The 25,434-nt window shown below is 43.6% G+C and overlaps 1 protein-coding gene across 5 annotated transcripts in view; it reads right to left on the reverse strand.

Moving 5' to 3' along the window:
• Positions 1–103: 103 nt before the first annotated feature.
• ARIH2 (ariadne RBR E3 ubiquitin protein ligase 2) overlaps positions 104–25,434 on the reverse strand; it is a 36,320-nt gene continuing 10,989 nt past the window's right edge. For 3 of the 5 annotated variants that reach the window (XM_082288579.1, XM_082288580.1, XM_082288581.1), the window contains 13 exons: positions 19,420–19,487; positions 17,675–17,738; positions 12,860–13,007; positions 12,222–12,343; positions 11,210–11,319; positions 10,265–10,382; positions 8,732–8,782; positions 8,610–8,631; positions 6,959–7,110; positions 5,750–5,893; positions 5,332–5,400; positions 4,321–4,404; positions 3,383–3,843 (listed from right to left, as the gene is read on the reverse strand). In XM_082288579.1, the coding sequence (XP_082144705.1) occupies positions 3,772–3,843; positions 4,321–4,404; positions 5,332–5,400; positions 5,750–5,893; positions 6,959–7,110; positions 8,610–8,631; positions 8,732–8,782; positions 10,265–10,382; positions 11,210–11,319; positions 12,222–12,343; positions 12,860–13,007; positions 17,675–17,738; positions 19,420–19,487 (1,224 nt within the window). In that variant the 3' untranslated portion in view covers positions 3,383–3,771. Of the gene's footprint in view, positions 595–3,382; positions 3,844–4,320; positions 4,405–5,331; positions 5,401–5,749; positions 5,894–6,958; positions 7,111–8,609; positions 8,632–8,731; positions 8,783–10,264; positions 10,383–11,209; positions 11,320–12,221; positions 12,344–12,859; positions 13,008–17,674; positions 17,739–19,419; positions 19,488–20,234; positions 20,312–25,434 lie in introns of those variants that run through there. The other 2 variants (XM_082288582.1, XM_082288583.1) reach the window with 2 other exon arrangements.

The raw sequence follows: 25,434 nt of genomic DNA on the forward strand, positions 1-25,434 counted from the left end.
GGGGCGGGGACAGAGGCCGCGGGCGGGGACAGCGACACGAGCCCCCCCCCCGCCCCTCCCCATCCCGCTGCTAAGAAGAGCCAGGACACCGCCGAAGTTAGAAAGTCACAATTTATTTCAAATAAACCACGGGCACACCTCTGGCAACCGTCTCCCGGGCGGCTTCCACCGCCCATGCCCCTCTCCGGTGCCTGCGAAGAAAAGCGAGGGGTGGAAGCAGTCCTGTGCCCTCCCACACACCTCAATGCCGTCCCACAACCCCAACCAGACCGGGGCTGAGAAAGGAATTCCCAGAACAAGTGCCTCATTTAAAAATAAAGTCTATTTTTTACCTGCTTAAAAAGTCTAAAATTTAGAGTGCAAGACTATAGTACAGAAACCTCCTGCTGCCCCATCTGCGGGCGGGCACAGTGACTTCGCTGCACAGGGCAGCAGTCATGCAGTTTATATATAGTGTCAGTAGAAAACGTTTTGTTACAGTCTGGGAAGCCTGAGGACGAGTAGAGATGAGGCAGCCAATGCACTAACGCACGCGAAGCCCAAATAAAAGAGTACCAGATGCAAGGATGGAGAGGTGTCAGGCTGGCGCAGGAGCTGGAAACAAGTGCAAAAAAGAAAAAAGAAAGCAAACATTCCACGTCTGTAGCAGTAATGCATCAAAGGGAAACTCGTACCTTAGAATTAATGGCTCCTGAGCCACTTTTTATTACCTACACCTATGTAACCTTGCTAACTCAAAGAGGGCCATGTACTTATTAGAGGGGAAAAAAGTGGCCTTTTCTTTTGGTGTTGAGAACCCCCATTTCCTTCCTGTCACCTGCCTCCTGAGCAGTGTCATTCACCTTACACACAGAGCCAGCAGCCCCTGTGCCCTGCATATGTCGTGTTGAAGTCTAAGACTTTCTGCACAACACCAATACAGAAATGGTCCTGCCTGGGGGGCAAGAGCAAGTCCTGTTGTTTTCCCAGAGTATAGCAATAGGATCTGTGGGTGCAATGCAGGACTTTCGCCACCTTCAGAAAGAATGTTTTGTTTAAAAATAAATGGAACTGTTGACAAAGCTCTAGCTTCAGAAAATTTGAAAGAATTAGTGGGTGCACTGTGCAATCCTTATTACTGTTCCTCAGCCAAGCATCTCAGCAGCCTGTTCAGTAAGCCTGGCCACAGCTACATGGTCTGGCTTGTCTACAAACAAAGATAAATATTTTGTTGGGGCATAGAAAAGGGAGGGAGGGAAGGAGGCTGGGAGGGAGAGAGACAAAACCTCATTCTCATTTAGCTCAAAGCTGGACAATTATGTAACAGAAGTGAAAATTCTTTGGGATTAGGAAACTCCACATACCTGTTCTGCAAAGGGATTAGGTGTCAAGATAGTTATGTTTAGACAAGAACACCAGCTTTTGTCCTAATCAGTACTTTGCACATTACATTTTTAAAGAACAGCTTAAATATTGGTTCTATTCACTGCAAACTGCTGGGTCCCAGCAAACCTTCCCCCCTCCACTATCCCTTCCCGTGGAAGCAGCATGCCAAGACTTAGCCAATCATTTGGGAAGGGGAGGAGAGACTGACCTCTAGGATATATCATGAGGAGGGCACAGAGAGGCTGCTGCTGGGTGCAGAGTAAGGAATGAAGTCAAGAGACAGTGGCTGGAGCAAGGTCAAATCTATCTCTATGGTTCCAGCCTTGAGGGGAGCCAGAACAGAACAGAGCAGGAACACAAGGAGCTATGGCTATGGAGATCTCTTGCACAGCAAGCAGTGCTGCTCCCAGAAACTGCAGACTCCTTCCCTGCCTGCCCTGCTCCCTGACTCCAGCCATCTCTCCACAAGCCTGGCCTATCCTCAGCTGCTTCTGCTGTAACACTCACTCCACGGCCAGCAGCTCCTCGCAGTGCATTCCCCTGTTCCCTGAGGATAGATCCCACACCAGGAGGGAGGAAGGAAAAGGCCTCTCAGTTTGACATTTTCTGCTGTGTACAACAAGCATGGCCACAGGATTAGCTCCTATGACAGCTACTCCTTGTTTAAACCAAGTCATCAGTCTTGATAAAATCTATGAGCCCAATTACACCTGCTGCAAATACCTGGGCCACATGTCTCAGGTACATGAAAGAGGCTCCAACAGCAGAGTTAGCTTATTCTGACACGCAGGAATTTAGCACTTTTCCCCCCTCCAGTTTAATCTTTATCAAGTGACATTGCATAAGAACAATACAGGGATGCATCAAAGGCAACACTTCCAAATACAGCATGGAAGAGAACCTCATGAGTTCCCCACAGAGGTGAAAATTTCCTCAGATCAGACTCCAGCTGCACCTTACTGGCTGCAAACAACAAGCTCCTGGTGCAGGTGACACAGATGTCTGTGAAATCCTAATATGTGGCCTGCTTCCTGTAGCAAACAGGCAAGGATCAGCATTTAAGTAACCTTTTTCATGTTAACCCCTACTAAGATGAACTAGGTTTTCATATTTTTATTTTAGTGTATATTTTACATTAGAAAAGAGAATGTTAATAAAAAAGCTCCACATGCTCCTAACAATCAATTTTCTGATAAGTTCCCACCAGCATCAATACTAATATACAAATAAATTAATTTCGCTAGTTAATTTTCTGCCTGGCTTGGTGCAGGCTCTGCACAAGCAGTGCACCTGTATTCAAGTGCCCGTCCACATTGCCAACACCTGCCAGGGAGTGTGTTGTACATAATCTTTCCTCCTCATAATGTAGTGGTGTTCAGTCTCACTTTGATGAATGAGATCAAATTTTCTCAGCCACGCTACCCAGCAGGCACAAATAAACTTTATCAGGCTGCATGGCACTGTTATAACATGGATTCTTTCACTCTGCAAAAGCCCCAAGCCTTGATTAACAACTGTATGCTACTACTCCCTCATCACTCACTTTGGCAATACAACATCCTCCCACAAAAACAAGTAAAGCAAAAAATCTACATGGAAGACCTAAAATTCATCAAATGCAGAATCTGATTTCTCTCAATTTCTCTCAAACTCAAGGCATATCCCCCAATGTTAATGTGGTCTGTCCCCTGCAATTCCTCTGTTTGCTTTTGTTTGTGTAGCTGGATTTTGCACAGCTGATTTACAAGAAAAAGAGATGTCACATGTGATCATACTGAACCAAGGCCACTGCCGGCACTGTCAGGCCAGACACAGCAGCAGCCACCCTTAACACCAGCCACTCTCCTCATGCAACGCCAACGCTGCAATGCCCTGGTTAAAGGAGCACTGGAAAATCGAGCTGAGACATTTTGTAACCTCCTTCAGTAACTAGGAGGATTTTTGGGTCAGAGGAAGGGAGAGGGGGAAAAGCCCATTAAATTTACAAGCAGATTAAGGAAAAACACTCCACTGCCAATTTATTTTTAAAAAGGGTTGTGTGTTATTCTAAGGTTTGTCTGTATATTTGTACAACCGTTGAAAATTACATGAACTGTAATGATCTAATACTATTAACAGCCATTCAGAAAAAAACTCCCTCCCGTTCTGAAACCATCAAGGGCAGGAGGGAAATGGCCCAGGAAATATGCCAATCTGAGCTCTGGCCTCTAGCCTGGCAGAAACAGAAACAGAACGATAAGAGAAGAAACTGGACTAAGAGGTGGTGTTTGCATGTGTCTGACTTGCAAGGGGAGGGGTGGCTTTGTCCTTGGCCGTGTTCTCCCAGAGGCAGTGCCTGCTTATCCCAGTGAAGCTGCCATCACTTCACTCGCTGCTCTCACCCCTGCACTGTCACTTCCTCCTCTCTTATGTGTCATGGAAGTCTTTCAGCAGGGTCCTCCGTCTCTGCTCTGCTATGTGCATCTGATTCTCTAAGTCCTGGTAAAAGAGAAGGTACAAATTGTTAGCACAAGCTCCCTGGAGAAGACCTCATTTTCCTTAGGGAGACACTAAACTCCAGCTTGAGAAGCACCCACCATCACACACCTCATGCACACTCTGCATTACAAGATCCCAGATCCTCTTCCTTTTTATGTGGCTCCCTCTGCAGTTACCTGACTCCTTCTCTGTTTAAAATGCTACACACTTAAGAATCCTGCTTTTCACCAGAAGGCTGCATGCAGTCTCCTCCAGAGTTCTATGGGACTTGCTCCACTTTGCAGGAATCCCTGCAGCCAGCCCTCCCTCCTCTCCCACAAGGCAGTGAGCGCTCTGCTTCTACATCATCTGCTGGCTAAAGGTGGTTTCTGGATCTATTTCTCAGAACCCTCACCTAAGAGCCTTAGTGCTCCTGCAGAAGTGTTAAGCCCAACAAGCAAAATCTGGCCAACAGGCCCAAGCAAGCAGAACACTCACCCCTCTGTCATAGCTGTCTGCTCGCTCCACCTTCCATGAGAGATTTTCAATTTCAGCTTCCAGCTGGGCCTGCTGGTATTCAAACTGCAAAGAGCAAAATTAGAGACATCAACAAGAAACTAGTTTAGTGGAGCAGTTTCATACCACACATTGCACTTGAGGAGCAGACAAATGTGTTCTGCTGACAGCAGAGCTGGCAGAGCAGGTTTGTGTCTCCTCCTTATCCACCTTCACCTGGATGGTGTCACCCCTTCTGGGTGCTTCTTGTGTAAAAACTCCCCAAACTGCATCACACAAAATTAACCTAGTCAGCCTAAAAACACTGCAAGTGACAAATATCTTCTAATTCATTTTATTTTGCCATAAACAGGTCACAAAATGCTCTCATAAGCAGCTCTGCAGGCATAGTGGAGGGGATTGTTAACCACTGCTGGGAGCAGCAACTTGTTCCACTGGCACAGTCAGATCCAGAAGAGAACATCTATCCAAAGCCTTAGAGAACATATGATGCCATGAAGAAAGATTCTGTAACAGGTTTTACAGGACAGCTGAGTCAAAGGAAAATCTCTTCACTGAATTCAAGATTATTTTTGTACTTTTTCAGCCCATGAGATGCACCAAGCCAGCAAGGAACTTACAGCAGGAATAAAAAGCAAAGCTATAACCTGATCCAAGGAAAAGCTGTCCTCCAGCAGCTCTTCACATGAAATATGGCCCACAGCATTGTGATAAATCTTACCAAGAAATAAATGCACACTTCCAGCCTCAAAACATTCTGAATAAATGGCTTGTTAGTGAAAGTGAAGTCCCCTGGGAAAATAACGTACTGTATAAGAGGACAGAGCTGCTGGTCGACTTGAAGAGGGAAGGTGCAAACCCACCTATTTATCCTGCCCTTACCTCAGACTGAGGAGTAATATTTCAGACACTGCCCAGCTCTGGAATTCAGCCCAGCATGCTGCCAGCTATACCCCAAAAAGTTAACAGCAAAAAAAGAACAGAACATCTTACCAGCTTCTTTCTGGGACCAGACTCCATGTAGTAGGCATATGGATATGTGTACTGCAGGGTGTAACGACACTGTCCAAGAGCGGGAGGAAGAGAGAGAGAAAAGGACAGGAGTCTCAGTCTTGGAAGTCAGCACAGTCACATTTATCACTACAGGCTAAGAAGCTACCTCCTGACAACTGGACACTTCCTGGTAGAATTTCCTACACCTTCCTTGGAAGAACTTATGCAGGTCTGTATATTGTAGAGTATAACTTCACAGAGGTCACTTCCAGATGATTTTTGGTTAGTTCACGTCCTAGACCAGAGGTACTGTCCCACATAACCACAACTCTAAAATTTCCTTCCTTACCTGGTGTTATGAATTTAGCATTCTGGCACGTATTCTCTTCTCTCTGCCAAACAAGATACAATTACCCACCTTTGCAAGTAGTTTTGCAGCATTCTGTAGGTATTGCCAGTCTATCCATGTTCCCAAGTTGTTCATAACTCTTTCTTGGATTTTCTCCTGGATTCGTTGGTATGTCTGTGCCTCCAGCTGTAGGCTTTTATTGTGATTCTCCCACTGCAAGGGGTGGGGAGACAGGGAAAGAAAAAAATGGCATGAGAACAGAGTACTACTGCTGTAAAAGCACAAGCTCTAGCAAGCAGAAATTGGAGTGGGGCAGGAGTCCAGCAAGGCAAGACATGCTGTGGGAAAGAGGCAAGGCAGCACCTCCAGTAGCAAGTGGCAGAGGCTGTAGACAACAGACTGACAGCAGCAAGAGCAGGGAGCAAACCCACCTCCTCCGAGTGGGAATGCCCTCTGGTCACACAGGGACCTTGTGCTAACAAGGGGGAAAGTCATGGTGATTCCTCTACTTAAATGGTTTCTATAGGAAGGTCAAGAGTTTAAATTAACATTTGACATGGGCTCAGTGAACTCCAACATCCATGTGCACATTGTAAACATGGCTATTTCCCAAAGCCTGTTGGTCTGGAGAGCCAGGAATGAAGACATTTATTTTATGACAGGACTTGGCTCATGCTATGAAGAATAAATTGATTTTAATGGGGAAACTGAAATGCAGCAGTATTTAACCTCTACCACATTCTCTCCTAGAGATGCTGTTGTAGAGTTGCTCTGCATGGCCAGGTGCATGGAGCCTGCTGTGTGGACAGAGATGCTCTGACGGCAACTTTAAAAAAATGTGATTACATGAAATTTTAGTAAAACCTTGCTACAGCCAATGGAACTTTGAACATGATAGAGTTTATTTCCTTTTTGTCTGTATAAAGACGTACTGCAAGGAACAGAAGTTCCCCAGTCCTGAAAGGAAATCATTGGAACAATATCTATCTACTGCAGCAGCACTCAGCCTGCAGGTACATGGTACAGTGGCACAGGTAATACTGATTTTCTCTGGCACAAGGGAATATAGGAGTGAATACGATTTGCTTTGGGTATGACATTACTGGTATGGATGGGACTTTCAGGGCAGGATTTTGAGTGAAAAACAACAGGGCCTGAAAATTCTGCAGAGATTCTCTTTGGGCAGTTTCTTGCATGGAGATTGCTGGCAATGACCTTTGCACCAGGCAGGGAGCATTAAAAGGCTACAGCAGCTCTGGCCAAGGAGATGTCTCCTACCCTCTCAAAATAGAACAAGTACTTCTTAAGGGCCTCCCTGGCCTGTGCTTGCTGACTCTGGTTTACAATATCAGGATTCTCTTTGTACCGACTGCATTCGTAGTACTCGCTGCCGTGAGTCTTCCAGTCTCCCAGACACATCCAGCAGAAGTCTGCAGAAAACAGCAAAAAACCCACTGTGATGCACAGAAAAAAAACCTCTGAGAAAGAAAAGCTTCAGGAGACAGAGCCCATCTGTTTTCAGATATTTCTGCTAAGCCAAGAAACACACACGTTTTGTATCATCTTGCAAAACAGAACTCAACAGGGAGCCAAAAATACCAGCCTGTCTTGAAGATTTTAATTGCACAGCCTCTCATTCAGCTATGGAAAGTAAACCCTGAAGTTCTGCATCCTGTACACCAAAACCACTGGGCAGAACAGCACTTGCACCTTGCACATAGTTACTTTGGGTTAGAGAAGAGGCTGAAAGTCTCTTTTGTGAGTTGCACCTTCCCCACCATGGGCACACTGCCCCATGCAAACCTCTGTCTGAATAAAACACGAACAATCAGATCCAAAAGTGAACTAAATCATGCAAAAGAAAGTCTGCCCTCAGTTCTCTCCAGGAGGCAACTACCCAGGTAACATCAGATGTCAGTGGTTTATGACACTTCGAGTTAGAAGCTGCTGAAACAGGAAGAAGGTGGAGTAAAGAGAGCAATAGTAAAAATAGCAAAACATGGCAATTTTCTGATTTCAGAGCGAGGCTGTGAATGTTCTGCTGGAAAAAGGATGGAGATTAAGTTGCTACAATAAGAATCCCTTCTGTGTTACTTATAGTAACGAGACCAAAATCCGTATTTCCTGAGTTCATCAGCCTTCTCAAGTGCTAAGTCACCATGGTATCCTGGCACTTGCCTGCTCCCCCTTGCCACAGAGCTCCATCAAAGCATGTCCAGGGCTGCCGAGAACCCCAAAGCAAAGGAAATGAGAGAGGACAGTCATCTTTAATCATCTTCCCAATAAGGTTCTGATATTACAATTAATTTCTAGTGGTACACTTAACTCAGAGGGCTGAATACAACTATCTCACTCCAAGGCAACAGAAATTAATCCCGCCATGAAAAGATAAATGCAAGAACAGGCCATCATTTTGTAGGGCCACACAAGGGGCCAAAGACACCCAGGCTGCTAATTGCACAGGGGTGGACTGAAGTTCAACACCTGCTGTTACATATAACAATTCACAGCTCCTGCAGTTTCCTCTGGGTTGAAGTTCATTATTTCCATGACTAATCAGAAGGACTTCAGCTGATCTGAGTAAATGGCTACGTTTGACAGTATTTTCAGCTGATTACAAATACAATTACATGGAAAGCTCTCCTGTGAGATGGATTCCACTGTTAATATTCTGGAGACTTCTCTATACAATAGACATGTCAGGGGGCATGAGCCAAACCAGCACTGAATCAAAAGGCAGCTGAGATGACAGCCGTGGGGAAAAAAAGCTATCACACAGAAATGTGTAATTAATATCCTGTTCAGCTTTTAGTAGGGGGAAAATATTTCAGCCCATGTTCACAATTTGTCTTCATATCACAAAAAAAAGAGAAGGGACCATCACCACTGACAAACATTGCAGAGAAAACAGCTTCCAAATCCAACTTACCATGCTTGCATTTGGAACATTGCTGAAAAAGAAGAGACAAGAGGCACTTGGTTAGCAGAAAGTGTGGGAATAAAATTCCACTTAGAACAAGGGAGGTTTGACATGTTCAGGGAATTACTCACCATGTGATTGCAGCCTCCATTCTTTTCAATACAGATATTGCACTTGGGACACTGAGGAAACAGAAGCAATTGTTAGATCCAACTCTAGCAGCCTTCTGAAGAATGACAGCACTTGTGTGGTTATTCCTCTCTGCCTTTTTTCTTTAAAATATGCATTCATGTATGAGACACATCTCATATGAGAATATTAGCATTTATACCCTGCTTCCCACCATCTCCTGACAGCTCCATTTAAAATAAGGTGAAGGCAAAGTCAGGAAGTTGCACTGCAGCACTGGACTGTTTGCTGAAGAAAACAAATTTGTTGTTACTCCTTGTAAAACTCAAGGTCTTGCTGAGTTACCACTTTGCAGTTACTCAGGCACAGGGACACAGCTACTTTGACTACAGATAATTGTCACTGTATTCTGCCTTCAGCAGCCACTAACAAATGACATCTCAGCTACCTGCAGAGACTCTGCGTAACCACAGGAGAGCTGCACACACCCCAACTCCACAGATACCCTGGAGTGTCCAGATACATTTTTTGGGTTGCACAGATATAAAGGAGGAAGTGAGTTTTGTTACTTTGTATAAATTTTCATGCCAGGCAAAATGTATGCCAGGACAATGCTCAATAAAACAGAATCTTATTTCTACAAACAAGCATAGCAGAAACAATACCATCATATGCTGACACCTTCTCCAGAGAAGGAAGGGAACTTGAAATCTCTGGTCCATCCAAGTACCCCCTTTCCTAACACAACTGAAGCTTGCAGCTAATCAGCACTGTCACAATTCCCACTGGCCATGGTAGTACAAATGTAGCTAAGAACTGTTTTGAAGTTGGGCCACAAAATGCCCAAAAGATATTAAAAGTTCCAATCTCAGACTGTTAATTTAGAGGATAAAGATAGTATATTTATACAATAATTCTATAGGTAGGCTTGCATGCACAATATGTAATACTATTTCTTTGTCTTGGGTCTAAATCTACTATAAGTAGTCCAATGTCTAATTTACAGACTTCAACTACCCCGTTTTGCAGTCCTTGCCAAATCAACACTTTCTCCCTCACCCTTCAGTTCGCAGTACTGCACAAAGTTGTTCAGGCTTAAACACCACTGGTGCCTTATTTGGTACTGACTTCGCACTTACAACACCCTCTCCTTCCATTTTAAATACATCTCCACTGATCATTTCAAAGTAGCCACAATTCTTTTGCCTGTGGGAGGACAGTGCACCTGGCTGTCAAAGACATTCACACCAGGTCTGGAACAAGGACCATCAGGTCCTTACTGCAGGAGGGCAGCTGAGCTTCCCACACAAAGCATTCCCAAGGCATTCAGTTGAGTTTTATCACTGCCATAAGGACATAATTTGTTCACATATGACAATAGCCCCTGACAGAAGTTTCTTGACAGTCCCTAGGGAGCTGTGAGAATTTGCAGTCTGTGACAAAGAAGAACACAATGCTACGTGTGTAGAGAATTACATTCTGCTTTTCAGGCAGGGCTAGAGAACAAGAAATAACATGCAGGTGCCTGTCCTTACATCTTTAGTGTGAGCACTGATGTAGTTGGCTGTTTCAGAGTCATCTGCACACTTGGTGAGCCATTTCCGAATGGTAGCGCAGTCTGTGGGCGCATGGTACATCTGCCGACACTTAAAGCTTAATAGGGGGGAGAAAAAAAGAAAAAGACATATCAATTTCCAAGGAAATGACTCAAGGATTGAGGTTTTTCTGATCATAATCTGGGGGGCCCAGTAAGGAATGCAAATGCTCTTGTGTATTACTAGAGCACAAAGACCAAGACTGAACTACAGTTCCCCCTCTCTTGTGTAAAACCCAGAGTCAGAACGAAAGTGAACCCAGGCCTGACAAACCATGGGTCAGAAGGCTGACATGTCCCTTCCTAGAGCCCACCTATGTCTCCTCTAACGTGACCGCAGAGTTCTGGGGCAGACCAGTCACTTAAAAGTAGCCTGACTACAGTGGCAGATATCAGGCACCTCAATTAGCACGACTTGACAGCCCTAGCTCAGTAAGGGCCATTTGCATGGAGATACCAGAAAGCTGGGTCTTTAAACTGGGAGTCAAATGTTTTTAATAAACTTGAAAACTCAATACCAGCAGATAGCAAGGAGGACTCCATGTTTACTACCAGAATCTGTACCAATCACTGTGTCTGCAGGAAAATTTTTAACCTAGCCAAAATGTGAGAATGGTAGATCTGTAACCCCTTGATTACTCAAGCTCTGCATTCCCTGATTGTCAGAACACCCAAGTTCCCAGGAGTTTAGGGAGCAAGGGGACATCTGACCACATGCAGAAGTCAGATCACAAGTGTCCAATTACTCAGGCTAACTCAAGTTACAAACAACTCTAGCAAAGCATTTCAGACACTTCTACACACTGAAACTGTTGGCAAGCAAAGGGAGTGGCTTTGAGAACAGCACACACTTTCCCTGTGATCTGTAACCTTCTCTGTTTCTTACCAGAAGACCTCATTGCAACGATTGCACTGCACTCGCCGGGCTTTTGGCTCTTGTACCTGTATGACCATAGGGCAATCTGCACCAGGACACAGCTGCAGCTGGTAATGGCTCTGTGGACACACCAAGGCAGTAAGATCAGCAGTGGGTACAGAAGAGCATTATCTGTTCAACTTTAACCACTCCTATACTCAAAAACACACAAGGCAGTTATTTAGTATTAAAAAAGAGTGGAAAGTGTCACCAGGTCTTGGCTACCAGAGCAGATCCTGCATTTCCTAATACGGAAGAGATTTCTTATTTACTCACAGCTTTTCTAGAACAGGGAATTCAAATGGATGTCTACAGACTAAGTCAGCACAACAAACAAAACCCCACAAAGACACTAAACAAACTATTTTACTCCATTTGAGCTCTTTCTCCATCTTCTCCTTATGTCCCAGAAGTTATTCAGCTGCTCTCCTGTGGTGGCCATTCCTTCCCAAAGGGTCTCTTATCGAGAAGAGGTGACACCATGCTTTCACACTGCTTTGCTGCTTTTTGAGTGTTCCCTGTCTGTTCCCAGTTACCAGAATACTCTTGCATATTTAACTTTAACAACTGCTCCTTTAATTTCAAAAAAGCTCATACAAAATGTACTTGAGCAAGCCAATTCAGTTGGGCTACCCTAAGCTGAGGGACCTATTTTTCTGAACCTAAAAATATTTATGTAAGAACAAGAAGGACTCGAATAATCAGATTGAAGTTTTGAAATTCTCAGCTGCACCACTGAGAATTCTGAAGCACCAGCCAAGGAGTTAGTGGATGACCTTACAGCAGAATTTACTTTGGCAACCTGCTAGAGCATTTTGTCAGTGAGGCTGTCCTACAGAAGCAGCCACATCATGCCTATTGAGGACAATTTTGCTGCAGTTACTGCAGTTCTAATCAAAAATGCAAGACACTTCAAACAAAATTTCTGCAAGTCATTTGTGACTTGACCCAGGGTATTTTAAAACTGAAAAAAATCTACTACCTCCACATAGTCCCTGAAGAGGTAGCGCCTGTATTTGTCTTTCAGCTCTTCACTAGGCAGCAATGAAAACACAAAGTCTTCTGGTGTCCGGAGTAGACAGTCCTGAGCCATGCAGGACACCCCTGAGAAGAGAAAGCAACATCTTAGCACAGTGCAGCTTATACTAAGGGGGGAATCCACAGAGGGTATTCAGCACGTTTTCCTCGGTACCATCTGTTGTTGTGGCAAGAGGGATACAACTGTGAAACAAATCAGGGCTGCTGAAAAGCTGAAGCCCAACTGTCTTCACCAAAAGATGACAGGGCACATGTGTATCCAGGACCAGTGAGTGCTTCAACCAGTATTCACAAGGTCAGATACTCAAATTAGAAAATTACATGTTACTGCCATGCCAGCATGAAAGACAGGCTAGGAAAAGCCCAAAGCAACTCTGGCAACTACTGGCTTCTCCCCAACACAAAGGGAACAGATGTTTGCATCCACAAGCACTCCAGGGGCATTGCAACAGTACATCATCACAGATGCAAATTCAATTCAACAGATTTGCAGTTTCTAACTTGTTGCAGTCATGGTCTTGACTCATCAGAATGGCCAGTGAGGCAAACACAGACTCAGCACCGCATCCACCTTGAACTCACCAACTCCAACACCATCCTTGACGAGCACTGTACAGTGCTGCTCCCAGCAGCTGCGACAGAACTGGTGCTGACAAGCCAGAGAGAGCAAGTTCTCCTTCCGGACAAACTGCATGCACACTGCGCAGTGGTGGGAGGAATGTACCATTGCCTGGGAGAGAGACAAACCAGCAGTACAGTGAAAGCAGCCCAGATCTCCCAGAGCATTTCCAGCTCATCCATAGATCCATACATCACCCTCATTGTGACAATGGTCTCCAGGGAGCTCCAGGCCCCAACAGGTTCATAAGCAGCTGGTGTGCTAAGGTGCTGCACTGCCCCCGAAGAGTCAGTCCTTCTCAAGAACCTCTAATCTCACAGAGCACAAGTTGACTGTCACTGAAGAGCTTCTGCCTCTCCTCTAGTGCTGCCCAAAACTCACCTTTACTTTTCTCATTCTTACTCTTTCCTTGTTTGAAATACATCATTGTGTTAGTCCTTCCCTGGATTTACTAATATTCTTTGTTAGCTAGGCCAGACTATCTCCACAGGCTCTGGAGAGCAGCTGTCACTGCAAGCAGATTTAGCAATGCCCTTTTACCAGACAGTAATTTTGGGTAATGGAAGATGCAATTGTAGAGCGTTTATACAGAGAGGGAAGCGAATTCACAAACTATCACCTCCCATCTCTTATCTTCTGCCTATGCTACATTTGTCAAAACAGGCATCGTCCTGTCAGCTGGAAAGGATTAAGAGGGTTAGTTTCAAATCAGGCATAACTGCTATTACTTCACCAAACCACTGAGAGTAGTCTGGTTTCTCCCTATGTAGTGCAGAGCTGATCCCTAGACAACAGATCCAGCCTTTGACACATCTCCACTCACCCCTGGGACCTGCAGAACTAGGTCTAGCCCAGCATCATCAATACCAAGGCTCTACAAAGCTGTCAGCTGGAGTTTATGCTCCAGTTTTTCCTTTCACAGAGGAAGTCATATAATCACTTTTCATCCACTTTGCTACTTGTGGAGAAGCTGGTGTGAGCCTGCCCTCGGTTTCCATGCCGATCCCCGGATGCCAGAGACGCGGAGCAGCAGCACCACGACACGCAGCCGCATGGCTGACAGAGCTGGATTTATGGCACGGCCACATGAAAGAGGAAGTAATGCAAATTTGTTCTAAGTGGCCTCACTTACGGACCAGAAAAAGATTCACTGAGTCTGTGATTGCACTGATTGCCTGGATTAGCTGCTCAACCCGAACAGCGCATGTGCTACCTCAAACCCTTGCAAGCTGCCTCTCTGAGCTCACCACTACAGCTTCTCCCTATGGGGCCAGTCCCTCTACAGACACTCACTATGAGCGCAGGTCCCCAAAATCATTCTGCATTACCAGCCGAAGCACACAGCACCTTGTTCTAGCACACAGACTGTAATGAATTGCCGAGCAAATCAAGTTTAAATTAACCTTTTAACCATAATACCTTTCTTCCTAAAATAAAATCACCATTTGTAGGAAACTGGAGAAATTATTAATGGCTCAAAACAACTGAAGTGTGTGTTTGGGTGGGGGCAGGACAAGTTCTGCAAAGGTGGAGTGGTCACCGCTCCACATCCCACCCACTGGAGCCCAGAGCCTCTGGTCCAGGCCCAAAGTGGACCAAGCCACTGGAACACTGAAAGCCCCACCTGTGGGGAGGGACCAGAACAGATAAAAAGCCATGACAAGGGTGTGCAGCCCTGATGAGTCCCACTGCCTTGGACCTTACAGCAGCTGAGATTGCACTGGATCCAAGGTGGTGACTATTGATGTCTCTCTCTTTCTTCTTTCTTCTCCTAACTTCCTTTTCGTGAAATCTGGATGGATTAGAGTTTGCTAAGTCAGTGCCTTGCCTTACTTTAATTGGATGTTGCTTTAATATTTGCCAAGTCTCTTATGGTCCAAAGTTTGTAAATAAAAGGTTGCTATTCAACCTCCTGAGAAGTTTGTTGTCTTCTCCTGCACTTTGCCCAGGGGTATCAAAGTACCTAAGCCCCTTTAAAAAAGTCATTGAGCAAGCTCAGGGTGTGACAATTTTTCAGGTGCAGTGAGTAGGGTGTCCTTGAGGACAGTGAGGAGCTACTTTCTACTGGGATAACAGACAGAGTGCTGGACAAAGGAGAACTGTTACTCAGTCAAAGCCGAATTTTCCAGCAGAGAGATCGTGGTAACCTGGGAAAGTGTGATCTTGAGCTAGACTTGCTAAAAGATTATAAAGCTCATCCAGCTTTCAATGGACAGAGCTGGGCTGAGGAAAATTGGCATTCTCTGGGTGCTCTTGTGGAAAAAATAAAGTATTTGGCAAAAAAGAAGAAAAAAAATTGGTAAGGGCAAATCCATAGTCTGCACACTTTTAGGAGCTGCTTTAATAGCTCCTCAAAGAGACAAGCACAGAGCTAAGCAATGAGATAGTGTGGTGAATGGGTCTGTGACTGAATTGGCTAAAATATTGCAGGTGACCTTGGAGGCAGAACACTATACCCAGCAGAAAACACATAATGAGTTAAATGCTGAAAAGAGACTAACAGAAAACTTGCATATTTGACTAAATGAATCCCTTGTAAGAGAAAGAGGATTACAGTTGCAGATTGCCTGCTTGAAGGGGGAGGATTTGAAGAATGAGGTGGGGCTTTCCAGCCTCACCAAAGAGGTGGAACTTGCTGATGAAGATTTCACCTTGCCTCTATCCTTGGGAGGAGCTTGATACAGCAAAGCCAGACCCCCAACCTCTTCCTAAACTCTACCCACTTATAAAGACTGATGCTGTTTATGACAGGGAGTGTGAGGAGGCAGCACCCACTGCAGCAACAAAACAAGTGCCCTATTCTGCAACTGAGCTGGCTCATCTGCAAGAAAAATACAGCAGGCATGCAAAGGAAACTGAAACAGTATGTTTGGAGGATTTCAGTGATGGGGGGAGACAGCATAAAGCTTTTGGAGGAGGAAGCACAAAGACCTTGGGGTCCTAGAGTGTCCTTCACAATGCACCATGGCAGACAGCCCAAAGGGCAGCCTACTGGGCAGGAGGTTTAGACCCCTTGGAGAGGGGAGAACCCATCTCTATCCCCACTCCAACACTGGGTAATCTCAGAGAGAGTATGCAATAGGCTGCTTGCCTCCAATTAATACATGAGAGGGGTCTTGTAACCTGTCAGTCTTCTCCCATGCTGTTGTTTGCTGAGCCAGAGAGAATAAACCCCCTGATTAAAGGACTACCTGACTCACTGAAGCTTTAGGCAACTCAATCGCTTAGAGCTTGGAGCTGCTCGTGGGGGTTGAATGCAGGCAGGACCCAGTCTTACATGGGGGCAGTTGGTAACCTATGGCAGACAGGTAGGGTTTGTTGCAAATGAAGAGTCAGACTGCTGTCCAAAGGGCGAAGCTCAGGGAATGTATGGGTAGCCACAGACGCTCATGAGAGAACACAAAATTAACACCAGATGGAGAGCTCTTTCTTTTTAAAACCAGTCCAAGTGGGACTGGGTTTTCTTTTCTCTCTCCTCTTACAGGTATTTCATGAGAAGATTATTGGTCATGAGAAAACGAAGTGGCAACAGGACTGAAGAGTTACACTGTTCTTCACTGCATCAATTATTTGCAGGCATTTTGTCTCAGTAGTTTTGTCATGTTTATATTTGTAATGTTTTGTCTCAGTTTTGCAGTATGTATAGAAGTTTGCCTCAAGCATTGTTTCAGGTTGCTGAATTGGGTGAAAAAGATTCCTATACCACTTCCTAGCACCTCGGAGCAAAATATTGAACTGTAAATTAAAGTTGTGAAAGTGTTTGGCCCAAACCCCAGGACCCTGACTGAAATGATGTGCTGGTGGGTCTTCACCTTGCCTGCCAAAGAGGTTGGAATGGCCCATTGCAGGGGGAATACTTAAGTGACAGCTGATACAAGACTCAGATAAATCTTGAAATACATGGACTAATTTGCAGGCATGTCAAATTAGAAAGATTTTTTTTTTCTTCTGGACTTTAGGCAGGTAATTTGAACCCATGAAGCTTACACTCCTGTCAGCTTAGCTTTTCCTTATCTGCTAGTTACAAGACAGCTCAGATGCCAAATCTGAGATGTTCTCTCAACCACAATCTAGAGTGCTTCCCAGATGTAGTATTTTATCACTCAAAGTCTGACATGTGGCAATGTGTTCCTAGGGTAATTCTGCATTGTACCAAGACACCTACCATGAATGAAATCTATAAAAATGCAACAGGAAGTTTCTATTTAAAGGCAGGGGGGAAAGTATCTGAAGATCTGTGTAACTGGCTACAAAACACAAGTTCTTGGTTAAAATATCAGCACTGAACTGACTCAGCAGCAACACAACTCATGGGAGATTTAGCCTAAACATCTCTGAGTTGAGCAGTGGAAACAGTCACCTCAGGTAAAAAAAAAGATAAAATTTTAAAAATCTGTTCCAGACACAGACAAGCTCTGTTCACTCTGTACAGCCAGAACTTCCTTTCAGTGTCTTTTACCAAGAACATAATCTCAAGAGGCAGCCAAGCCCATGCACTCTGCTCTTTCCATTGTGTGCCAAAAAATGATCCTAATTTTCCTGAAGAAAGTAGTTCTCGAACACTACCTGCAAGCCAACAGCAAAGCTGCTATTTAAATATTAGAGACCTCTTGAATGCATTCTCATTTCAGAAGTAAACCCAGCAATGAATTAGGGTGTCAGACCTGAGTTTGCAAAGGGTTAACATTGGACAGAGTACACCATTAGTAATGCAATCCCCCATGAGGGGGGTCAGAGGTGTCTGCCAAGGGAACAGACGGGATAGTTTGCATACTTACATGTTTGGATGAGGTGGGCTGAACTCGTGCTTCTACTAGCAATTGGGCAGCATTAGACTTGTGCCTGAAAAGGCAAATGAAGAATGATTAAATCAATTTCTGAGTGCATTCTGCATTGTTAAATTGATCCTTCTTGCCTGAATAAACAGTTGGCTCTGTGCAAATAGTACGGTAGTTTTCAACAAGGAAAGTGGAAATGTCTCCTGTGTGAGGCTCCTTCATAGAGTGAGCTGAGTTCCCATCAACAAAACTTCGTATGAGAGTTTATTCAGAACCAGAAATACTATTTCTCCTGGTAATGGATTAACATTTCCCTTATACATCTTGAGGAATAGTTTTCTACAACTATCTCCCTCCCCTGTAAAATTATTTTTAAGCTAAGATTTTCTGTCCACACTCCTAGAGCAGTCCTAAGCCCCTGTCCACAATAACACACACCAGTGAGGCTCCTGACTGTCTCCTATTCCTCTGTAAAATCAAGCTGTCCTGGTTATGTCTCACTTTAACTCCAGATTATGGTCTAGTTAAGCATTTACTCTGTGACAGATTATCACCCTTTAGGCATATGAAGCTGTCTATTGGCAGCCATAGAATTAAATACATTTTGCTGTTTGTGATTTCCTTTGTGGATGAATGTTTATATCTCACTGAATTCAGAAACAGCAGCATCACTGTTGTGGCCTTGCTGTAAGTCCTCCCTCCTCACCAGCTCTTCTTAGTTGTACTAGTGAGCTTTCTTTTGATAATGTCATTTTGTACCAAGAGAGAAGTTTGAGGACTAGATCAACTGGAGAACAATTTCCTAATTAATCGCTTTAGAAGTAAACCCTTCTTCAAATTTCCTCTTGTTTAAGTCTCCTCAGTTAACCTGCAGGATCACACTGAGCTACTATGCAGGAATCTCACCCTCCTTGAAAAACTTTCACAGGATACAGGGTAATCAAGGAGGCAACTGCATCTATGCACAGGATGCATTTTCCATACATTCTCTGGATGAAGTTGCTGGCTACAGGGCCAAAAATGTCTGGGCAGAATGAGTCAAGCTGATATGCTCTCTATTTTCGGACAATGTTCAGTTCTGAGCCAGTGTTTTGTGGAGGGGCTGCCAGCCAGCAGTGCCTCCCAGTACACTTCCCGCATATGTTTGGGCAGAGTCTGAGTCCTCTTTTTGAAATCAGTTGGAGGGCTTTGTTACAGTGACAACTGACCAAACAAGGGAGCTGCAGTGCTCAGTTCTCTCACACTATCTTCTCCTGCTCTCCAACTGCTGGCCAGTTTGGGGAAAAAAAATCACTTAATGTTAAAAGGAACAAAAACTTCAGAATGAAAGTACTATTAAAGACTACATCAGTATAGGGTCAGTTCTCCTTTATGATTTATGGCTCCTATGTTCAAATCAGAACATATGTTATCTTCATATCTATTAAATAAATACACATGCAGCACTCTCAATCTGTTATCTCAAAATTTAAGACAAATCTACCTAGAGGGTTCCTAGCATAACAATAATTCATAATTGAAAGACATTTACTGCTACTATCCTCTCCCTGTTTAAAAATTTCTTGCAGGCAGTGCAGCCTCAATAAATCAGTAGTTTTCCCCTGTTCCCTACAATGGATTGCATGTCCTGCTTCCAGGTCCAAAGACATTTGCCAAAAAATACACCTATGGAGCACCCTGAGCATTTCTACAAAACCAGGGGGGAAAGCACTAAGCACAGAAGAGATAAGACTATTTACACTTACCTTTCCAAAATCTCTGAGATTTGCCAGTGGAAACTAACTAATACTAGCTTTGCAACAGCATGTGATACCTAGGTGAAAAATAAAAGACAAAGAAAAGTCAAACCTCTCACATTTTGAAGCCACACCTCTGCTTAGGAGTAGGATTTTCACATAAAAGTTGTATAAACACAATATCCCAGTGATAACCAATTCACATTAAATTACTAGGCATGATGCTCACAGCCAGTACATCTGCAATATAAAAGTTGGAATGAAGTATGGATGTATCAAAAACTAACTCATGTACTTTGTTACAATGCACAGAGAGGAAGGAATCAAAAATGCACTGGATTAGCTTAACTGCTCATGGAGCCCCACATCCAGTCCTGACTGTCATCACCACTCTGGAGGGCCAGACTAGACTGGGACCATGGTCTTCACTAAATGCACTAAGTTGGAACCCCAGGGCAGACAGATACCACTTACTGAGGTGGAGAAGCAGCAACAGGCTTTCCCCATACAGCAAAGGGTATGGGGAAAACACAAAACATTTTGCCAGCCCTTCACTGTAGAGAAGGAAGCTACACACCGGAGCGGAGAGAAAAATAGAAAACTACCGTGACAGGACCTGTTTCCACGTAGAGCTTGCATTACATGGACTCTTGGCAAACACTAGCACAATCCGTGCTAGCCTGAGCACCATCAGAGTACTGCAGCATGACATTTAAAAGTCATGCTACAAGGGTACAAGCAAACAAGTTCTCCTTCATTTTACATATTATTTTATTTCAGAAGAAAACAGACTTCTCTGGTTGCACAAAAAGACTCGTACCCACCAAGACGACAGACATCTGCTGATGGACCTTCACCTTGCTTCTCAACCCCTTCAGGTCCTAGAGCTCAAACAAAGCAGGTGTCCTCCAAACAACAGACCTTTTCCAGGGGAATTCAGAGGGCTGACAACGCCTGTCTCCTCACTGCCATTTGTGCTAGGAAGCACTTGGGCAAGTTCGGTGTCTGCACATTCTGCATTCAAACTCCCTCTGACACTAAAGGGCTCTGCCTCCTGCACTCCAAGATGAGCTATCACCAAGGCACCTCCCTACTCTGCTCACAGAAGACAACTCCTTCTGTTCTAGCTGCAGAAGAGTTGCTTTTTTTTTTCTCCTAGAGAAGCTGTCAGTCCCAATCATTGGCTGAAATGTCACAGGCCTTCTTTAATCATGCTACAGGTGAATCACAGTATCTGATGTAATACACACAGCACACCAAAACAATCCTGGAAGGAAAACCAAGCAATGGTCACTCCTACAAAAACAGTTGGGCTCTGCACACCTAGGAGCAGAATATTCATTACTCTTCTAAGTCAATCCTGCTGAAAAGGTGCAGCTTCACAACACAACTGATCTATTGCTGCCACATGATACTGGCATTTTCCAGTGCTGGATGGTTGGGTCAGCAAATTAAACCAGGACACGAAGCAGATGTGGTGTTTAATTGACTCTTACCCATCTCTACATTCTGATGTGCCCACTTTGCTGGTCACTAAGAAATCCCAGGAATAAAAGAGCAATTTTCAAGGTACAAATAACCTTTTTTCTAGGAGAACCAAAGCATCAGCTCATGCTGTGTAAGATCTGGCATGTCACCTTCCTTAACTTTACCACGGATGTGATATGACCCTCTGAAAACAAAGGCTGCCAGGCAGCAGTGCCCTCCCTCCTGGCACAGAAGCCTGTGATTAGATGGAGAATGGCACACAAGGCTGCTACTGCCAACACACACAGTCTGCATGGATGAAGTGCCACTGCCAGCCTGGGAGGGGTTGTTATCTTAAGCCCCCAGCCTGGCAGACCCAGACAGACACCTCTGACTTGTTTGTACAAGGAAAACATCTGCATTTGAGTCTGTAAAACAAACAACCATTAGGAATGTGGTCTCTACAAGACTGGCTTGCTACAAATGCAAACCACATGCTAATGAATCATTCTTTAACAGTAATGAAACTATTTCTCAGTAGCAGTAAGGAAAAACTACCATCCTGACAGAAGAAAACAAACTACTGGACTTAAATGAGAAGCTGATTTGTAACATAGGAAAATGTGTATTTTTCAGTTGGATTTTCAGAGCCTGAGGTATAGCATTTGTTGCAGCATCACAATTCCATGGAGTTACTCGTTCCCTGAGGAGGAATCAAGTACATTCAAGACTGAAGATGTACAGAAAGAGAAAGACAAATACCAGCAGACATTTCTGAAATCTAACAAACTATCCTAACACAATCAAATGCTTTTGAACCAAATTATATGTCAGGCAAGATGTGGAATTAATGCTCCAGAAGGATGCCAGACTAACAGATCTAGAAGAATAACAAAGCCTCTGTGACTATTCCTATTTAACTCCAACTACAAGCACTGACTGGATCAGCTGTAGTGCTAATTTTAGTACTTCCATCATAAAAGTACACAAAATTATAACATTTTCAATTCATAAAGCCTGATTCATGACATGAGACCACTTTCATAAAAGCCCTGAAGCAGAAAAAGTTTTGATACTACCTGATCAGAGTGCATGTGATCTTGCAAAACAGAAGTCAGACAGTTTCAGCAACATACGCACAGTCTCCTTGGCACAGAACTACCAGTTCTTACAGATTAAAGATAGGTAACATTCAAACTGTAAGAAAGAGGAGCAAACAACTGATGATGCTGGGGCTGTGCCTGCTGAGTGGAGTCTCACCACATGCTATGTCCTGCTCATCAACAGCAAGGCTGGGAATTCAGAAGACAAATGTAAATACCATCAGGGGCCAACACTACTGAGGAGATTCCAGAAAACAAGCATGAGAAGAAAAACAAATGTTTAACAAAAGCTTGCTTCTATTGATTAGCAGTGCTCCCCAGCCTCTCCTCAATGACTGTAGACTCACAATGACTGAATGATTGTACCAAGTCAGCCAGTTCTTCCACAATAACACCCCAGAATAGTTGAAGTATTTCTTTGTAAGCAGGAGCAAAAGCATGCTGAGCACAGAAAAATACCATTGCAATCAGAAGTTTGGTCCATGTGTACATAATTCATTATCTTACAGTACTGAAGAAGCAGAGTACAGAAGCTGATACGGCTGGCACACTGTCCAATAAAGCATTTCCTGGACAGTCAGAAGGTTCACAAAGTGAAGTAGTTCAAACTTATAAAACACTTCAGAAAGAGCACTGATTCAGTCCCCTACCAGTCATTGGGTGCCACAAGATCTCAGGAACAGTAATGCTTTGACTCAGACACAAAACACATTAAAAAAAAAAAATTATGCCTCTGATAAATTGTCTGCTTTGTTTAAACTTTCCTATTCTCATTTCAGAATGCTAAGAACCAAAAAAGGCAGTAACACAGCCCACTTGGTGTCTTGCTGGCAGCAGCTCCTTTCAGTGAAATGCTTCTACAGAACCCAGTGCAGAGGGGAATGCATATTCTATATGTTGCACTATTTCAGTATTTGCCTGCAACCCATCAATTATGCCAACAGCCTACATAGCCTGACTTCTCCAGAACTCCTCTATCTGGGATTAAATTTATTAAAGTTTAGAAGCTGAAAGCAATGGTCATGCTAAATTTTTTTTCTTTTCCTCGTTCTCATTTCTCCATCACCAGCTTGAAACTTTAATATCAAAGATCAGCTCAGTCCAAATATGAACCTGGAAATTTTTTGACTGAAGACCAGACTTCTTTCTTCATGATGTGGCAGCAAAGCTGAACAGACAGAATCTCATCCAATCTGCCATTTCCAGCTTTATTTTAAAACAGGAATTTTATCACCTCCAAAGCCTCTTCCAAACCTTCACCAGTTTAAATCTGACTTACGGAGGGCTGCTGATTGCCAGGAATGGGCACCAAATGTTGATCAGTGCACTGGAAAAGGGGCGCAGTGCCTATGCACAGAGCAAGGGTGCCAAGAGGAAACTGCTCTGCATAAGGAAAAGATTCTACAGGAGCTGTAAAAACAGTCTGAAGATTTTACATAGTGCTGAACAAAATTAGATTCTGAAAGTGGAACAAAGTAATGCCATTGCACCAAACACAAATCTATCCATTTTCTGGAAGAGTGCACAATATTTTTTTCCTTATTATTTCCATCTCCATTTATCTCCTAGGTTCTTTACTCTCCAAGATAAGCAAAATTCTCACACTTCTGAAGTGTGAAAGAGAGTCTGGCACCCTTTAGGACATGAAAATATCAAAAGAATTTGCAAAGAATCTCTGCAGGTACCTTGCTGTGTTCAGAGGGCTCTAAAACAATTGTCTTAACTTGCTTCCTTAGATAAGCCAAGGTGTTTGGAGAGCTGATGTTTCATCTCTTTACAGCAGAAAATCTTTTCAACCATGCTGCCTTGACAGTTGGTAATTCAGACAGAAATGTTTCCTAAAAGCTAAAAAACCTCCATCTTTTGTAGAGCTTATATTCTACAGAAATTGCTCATGCATATTTATATTGCATGCATATCTCATGAGTTCATTTCACTTTTCTCAAAGGGAAGGCCTATTTTTTGGAGGTGTATTTCAATCCTCATTTCTGCAGAGATATGGTATCAGGAATTTAAAACAACGATCATCATGTGATTCTCAAAGAGATTCAATTCAGAATGAGTTGTAGATTATAGGATCCGGCTGGAGCTGACATCCCGTGGCTTTGCACCAAGCTGACAATTCCTGTTAGATCAGGGCTACACTGAAATGTCTGCCCAAGAAGAACACAAATGTGGCACAAAGAAATGTATCTTCCATTTCTTTTATTTTCCCTAATCAAAGCTATTTATACAAATAGATTGAAACAAATAGGATTAATCTTGAGAAGCATTTGTTTTAATCCACAAATAGTTTTTGTTAGTTCTGTAATGAAAGGATGAACTTCAAAACATACTAGTTTGTGTGTTGCATCCAAACCTCTAAAAACACACTAAAATTCTTTAAAACAGGAAAGGCACACAGAGCAAAAGCCTCTGCAATTGTTTCTGTTGGTGAGAAACTATGGCAAAATAGAGACTGAGCTGAGCTGGCGGTAGAGTAGCACCTTGGAAAGAAACCATAATTTGTATTGAGTAATTTCACTGAAGAAAACATCCCTTCAGACATGCTTTACTTCAGGATGCTGAGGTAAGGAAAGTGACCCACAAATGGAAAAAAATTCATTGTGTACTTGTTTTTCTTGTGGAAAGTAGATTGGACTCCCTCCGTGCCCCACTGGAAAAATTATGTGACTGCCCTGTTTTAACTGGAGGGTTTCTCAGAAAACTGCAGAAGTATCAGGAATTAAGAAAGGGCAACCAAAAGGGTTTTTTTGGACCATATTTTCTCCTTTGATCTACCTCTTGTAAGCAGACTTCCAATATGTAATCCTAGCAGAAAACTCGGAGGTTGCAGGGGCTTGAGATATGATTCACATCACCTGCCATAAACACCCCAAGTGTTCAAAGTCTTGTAGCAAAATCTTTTGTATCTCTTACAGGTTTCTGAGCATAAGAAGGTTGTTTTCAAAATTGAACTCAAATTAATTTCACCTAACAGGAAAAACAGACAATCTTACAACAAAATCATATATACTGCATTTCTTTTTTCTTGTGTTCAGAAAAAAAATTTTAAAAAATGAGAAAAAGCCCTCCACCTTTAAGCTTCACACAGAGGATTGATTACGATTTGTCTGACATTTCAGGCCCTCTCCTGATTAGACTGCAGGCTGCAGCAGGTAAAGAAATGCCATTTAAGAGACTGTAGCTGCACTCTCAATACTATAGAAAGGTTTTGTCAAACAGCACTCCATGAGCTCTGCTTCATCACATGGTTTTAATCTGTACCCCGTCACTCACCTTCTGGCATGCAGGTGTCAATCTGCAAGATTAGAAGCATATTTAGGAGGCAGAGTGCAGTTTGGGAATGACAAACACTGTTGGTGTTACACCACGGTTGTGAAGTTGTCAGTGCATAACCTAGTTGGCCACACACTGAAGAAAGGGGATCTGGGGTTAAATTCTGGATCTTCAC

This window comes from Coloeus monedula (assembly GCF_965178545.1).
Source record: "Coloeus monedula genome assembly, chromosome: 11".
Classification (NCBI taxonomy): Eukaryota; Metazoa; Chordata; class Aves; order Passeriformes; family Corvidae; genus Coloeus; species Coloeus monedula.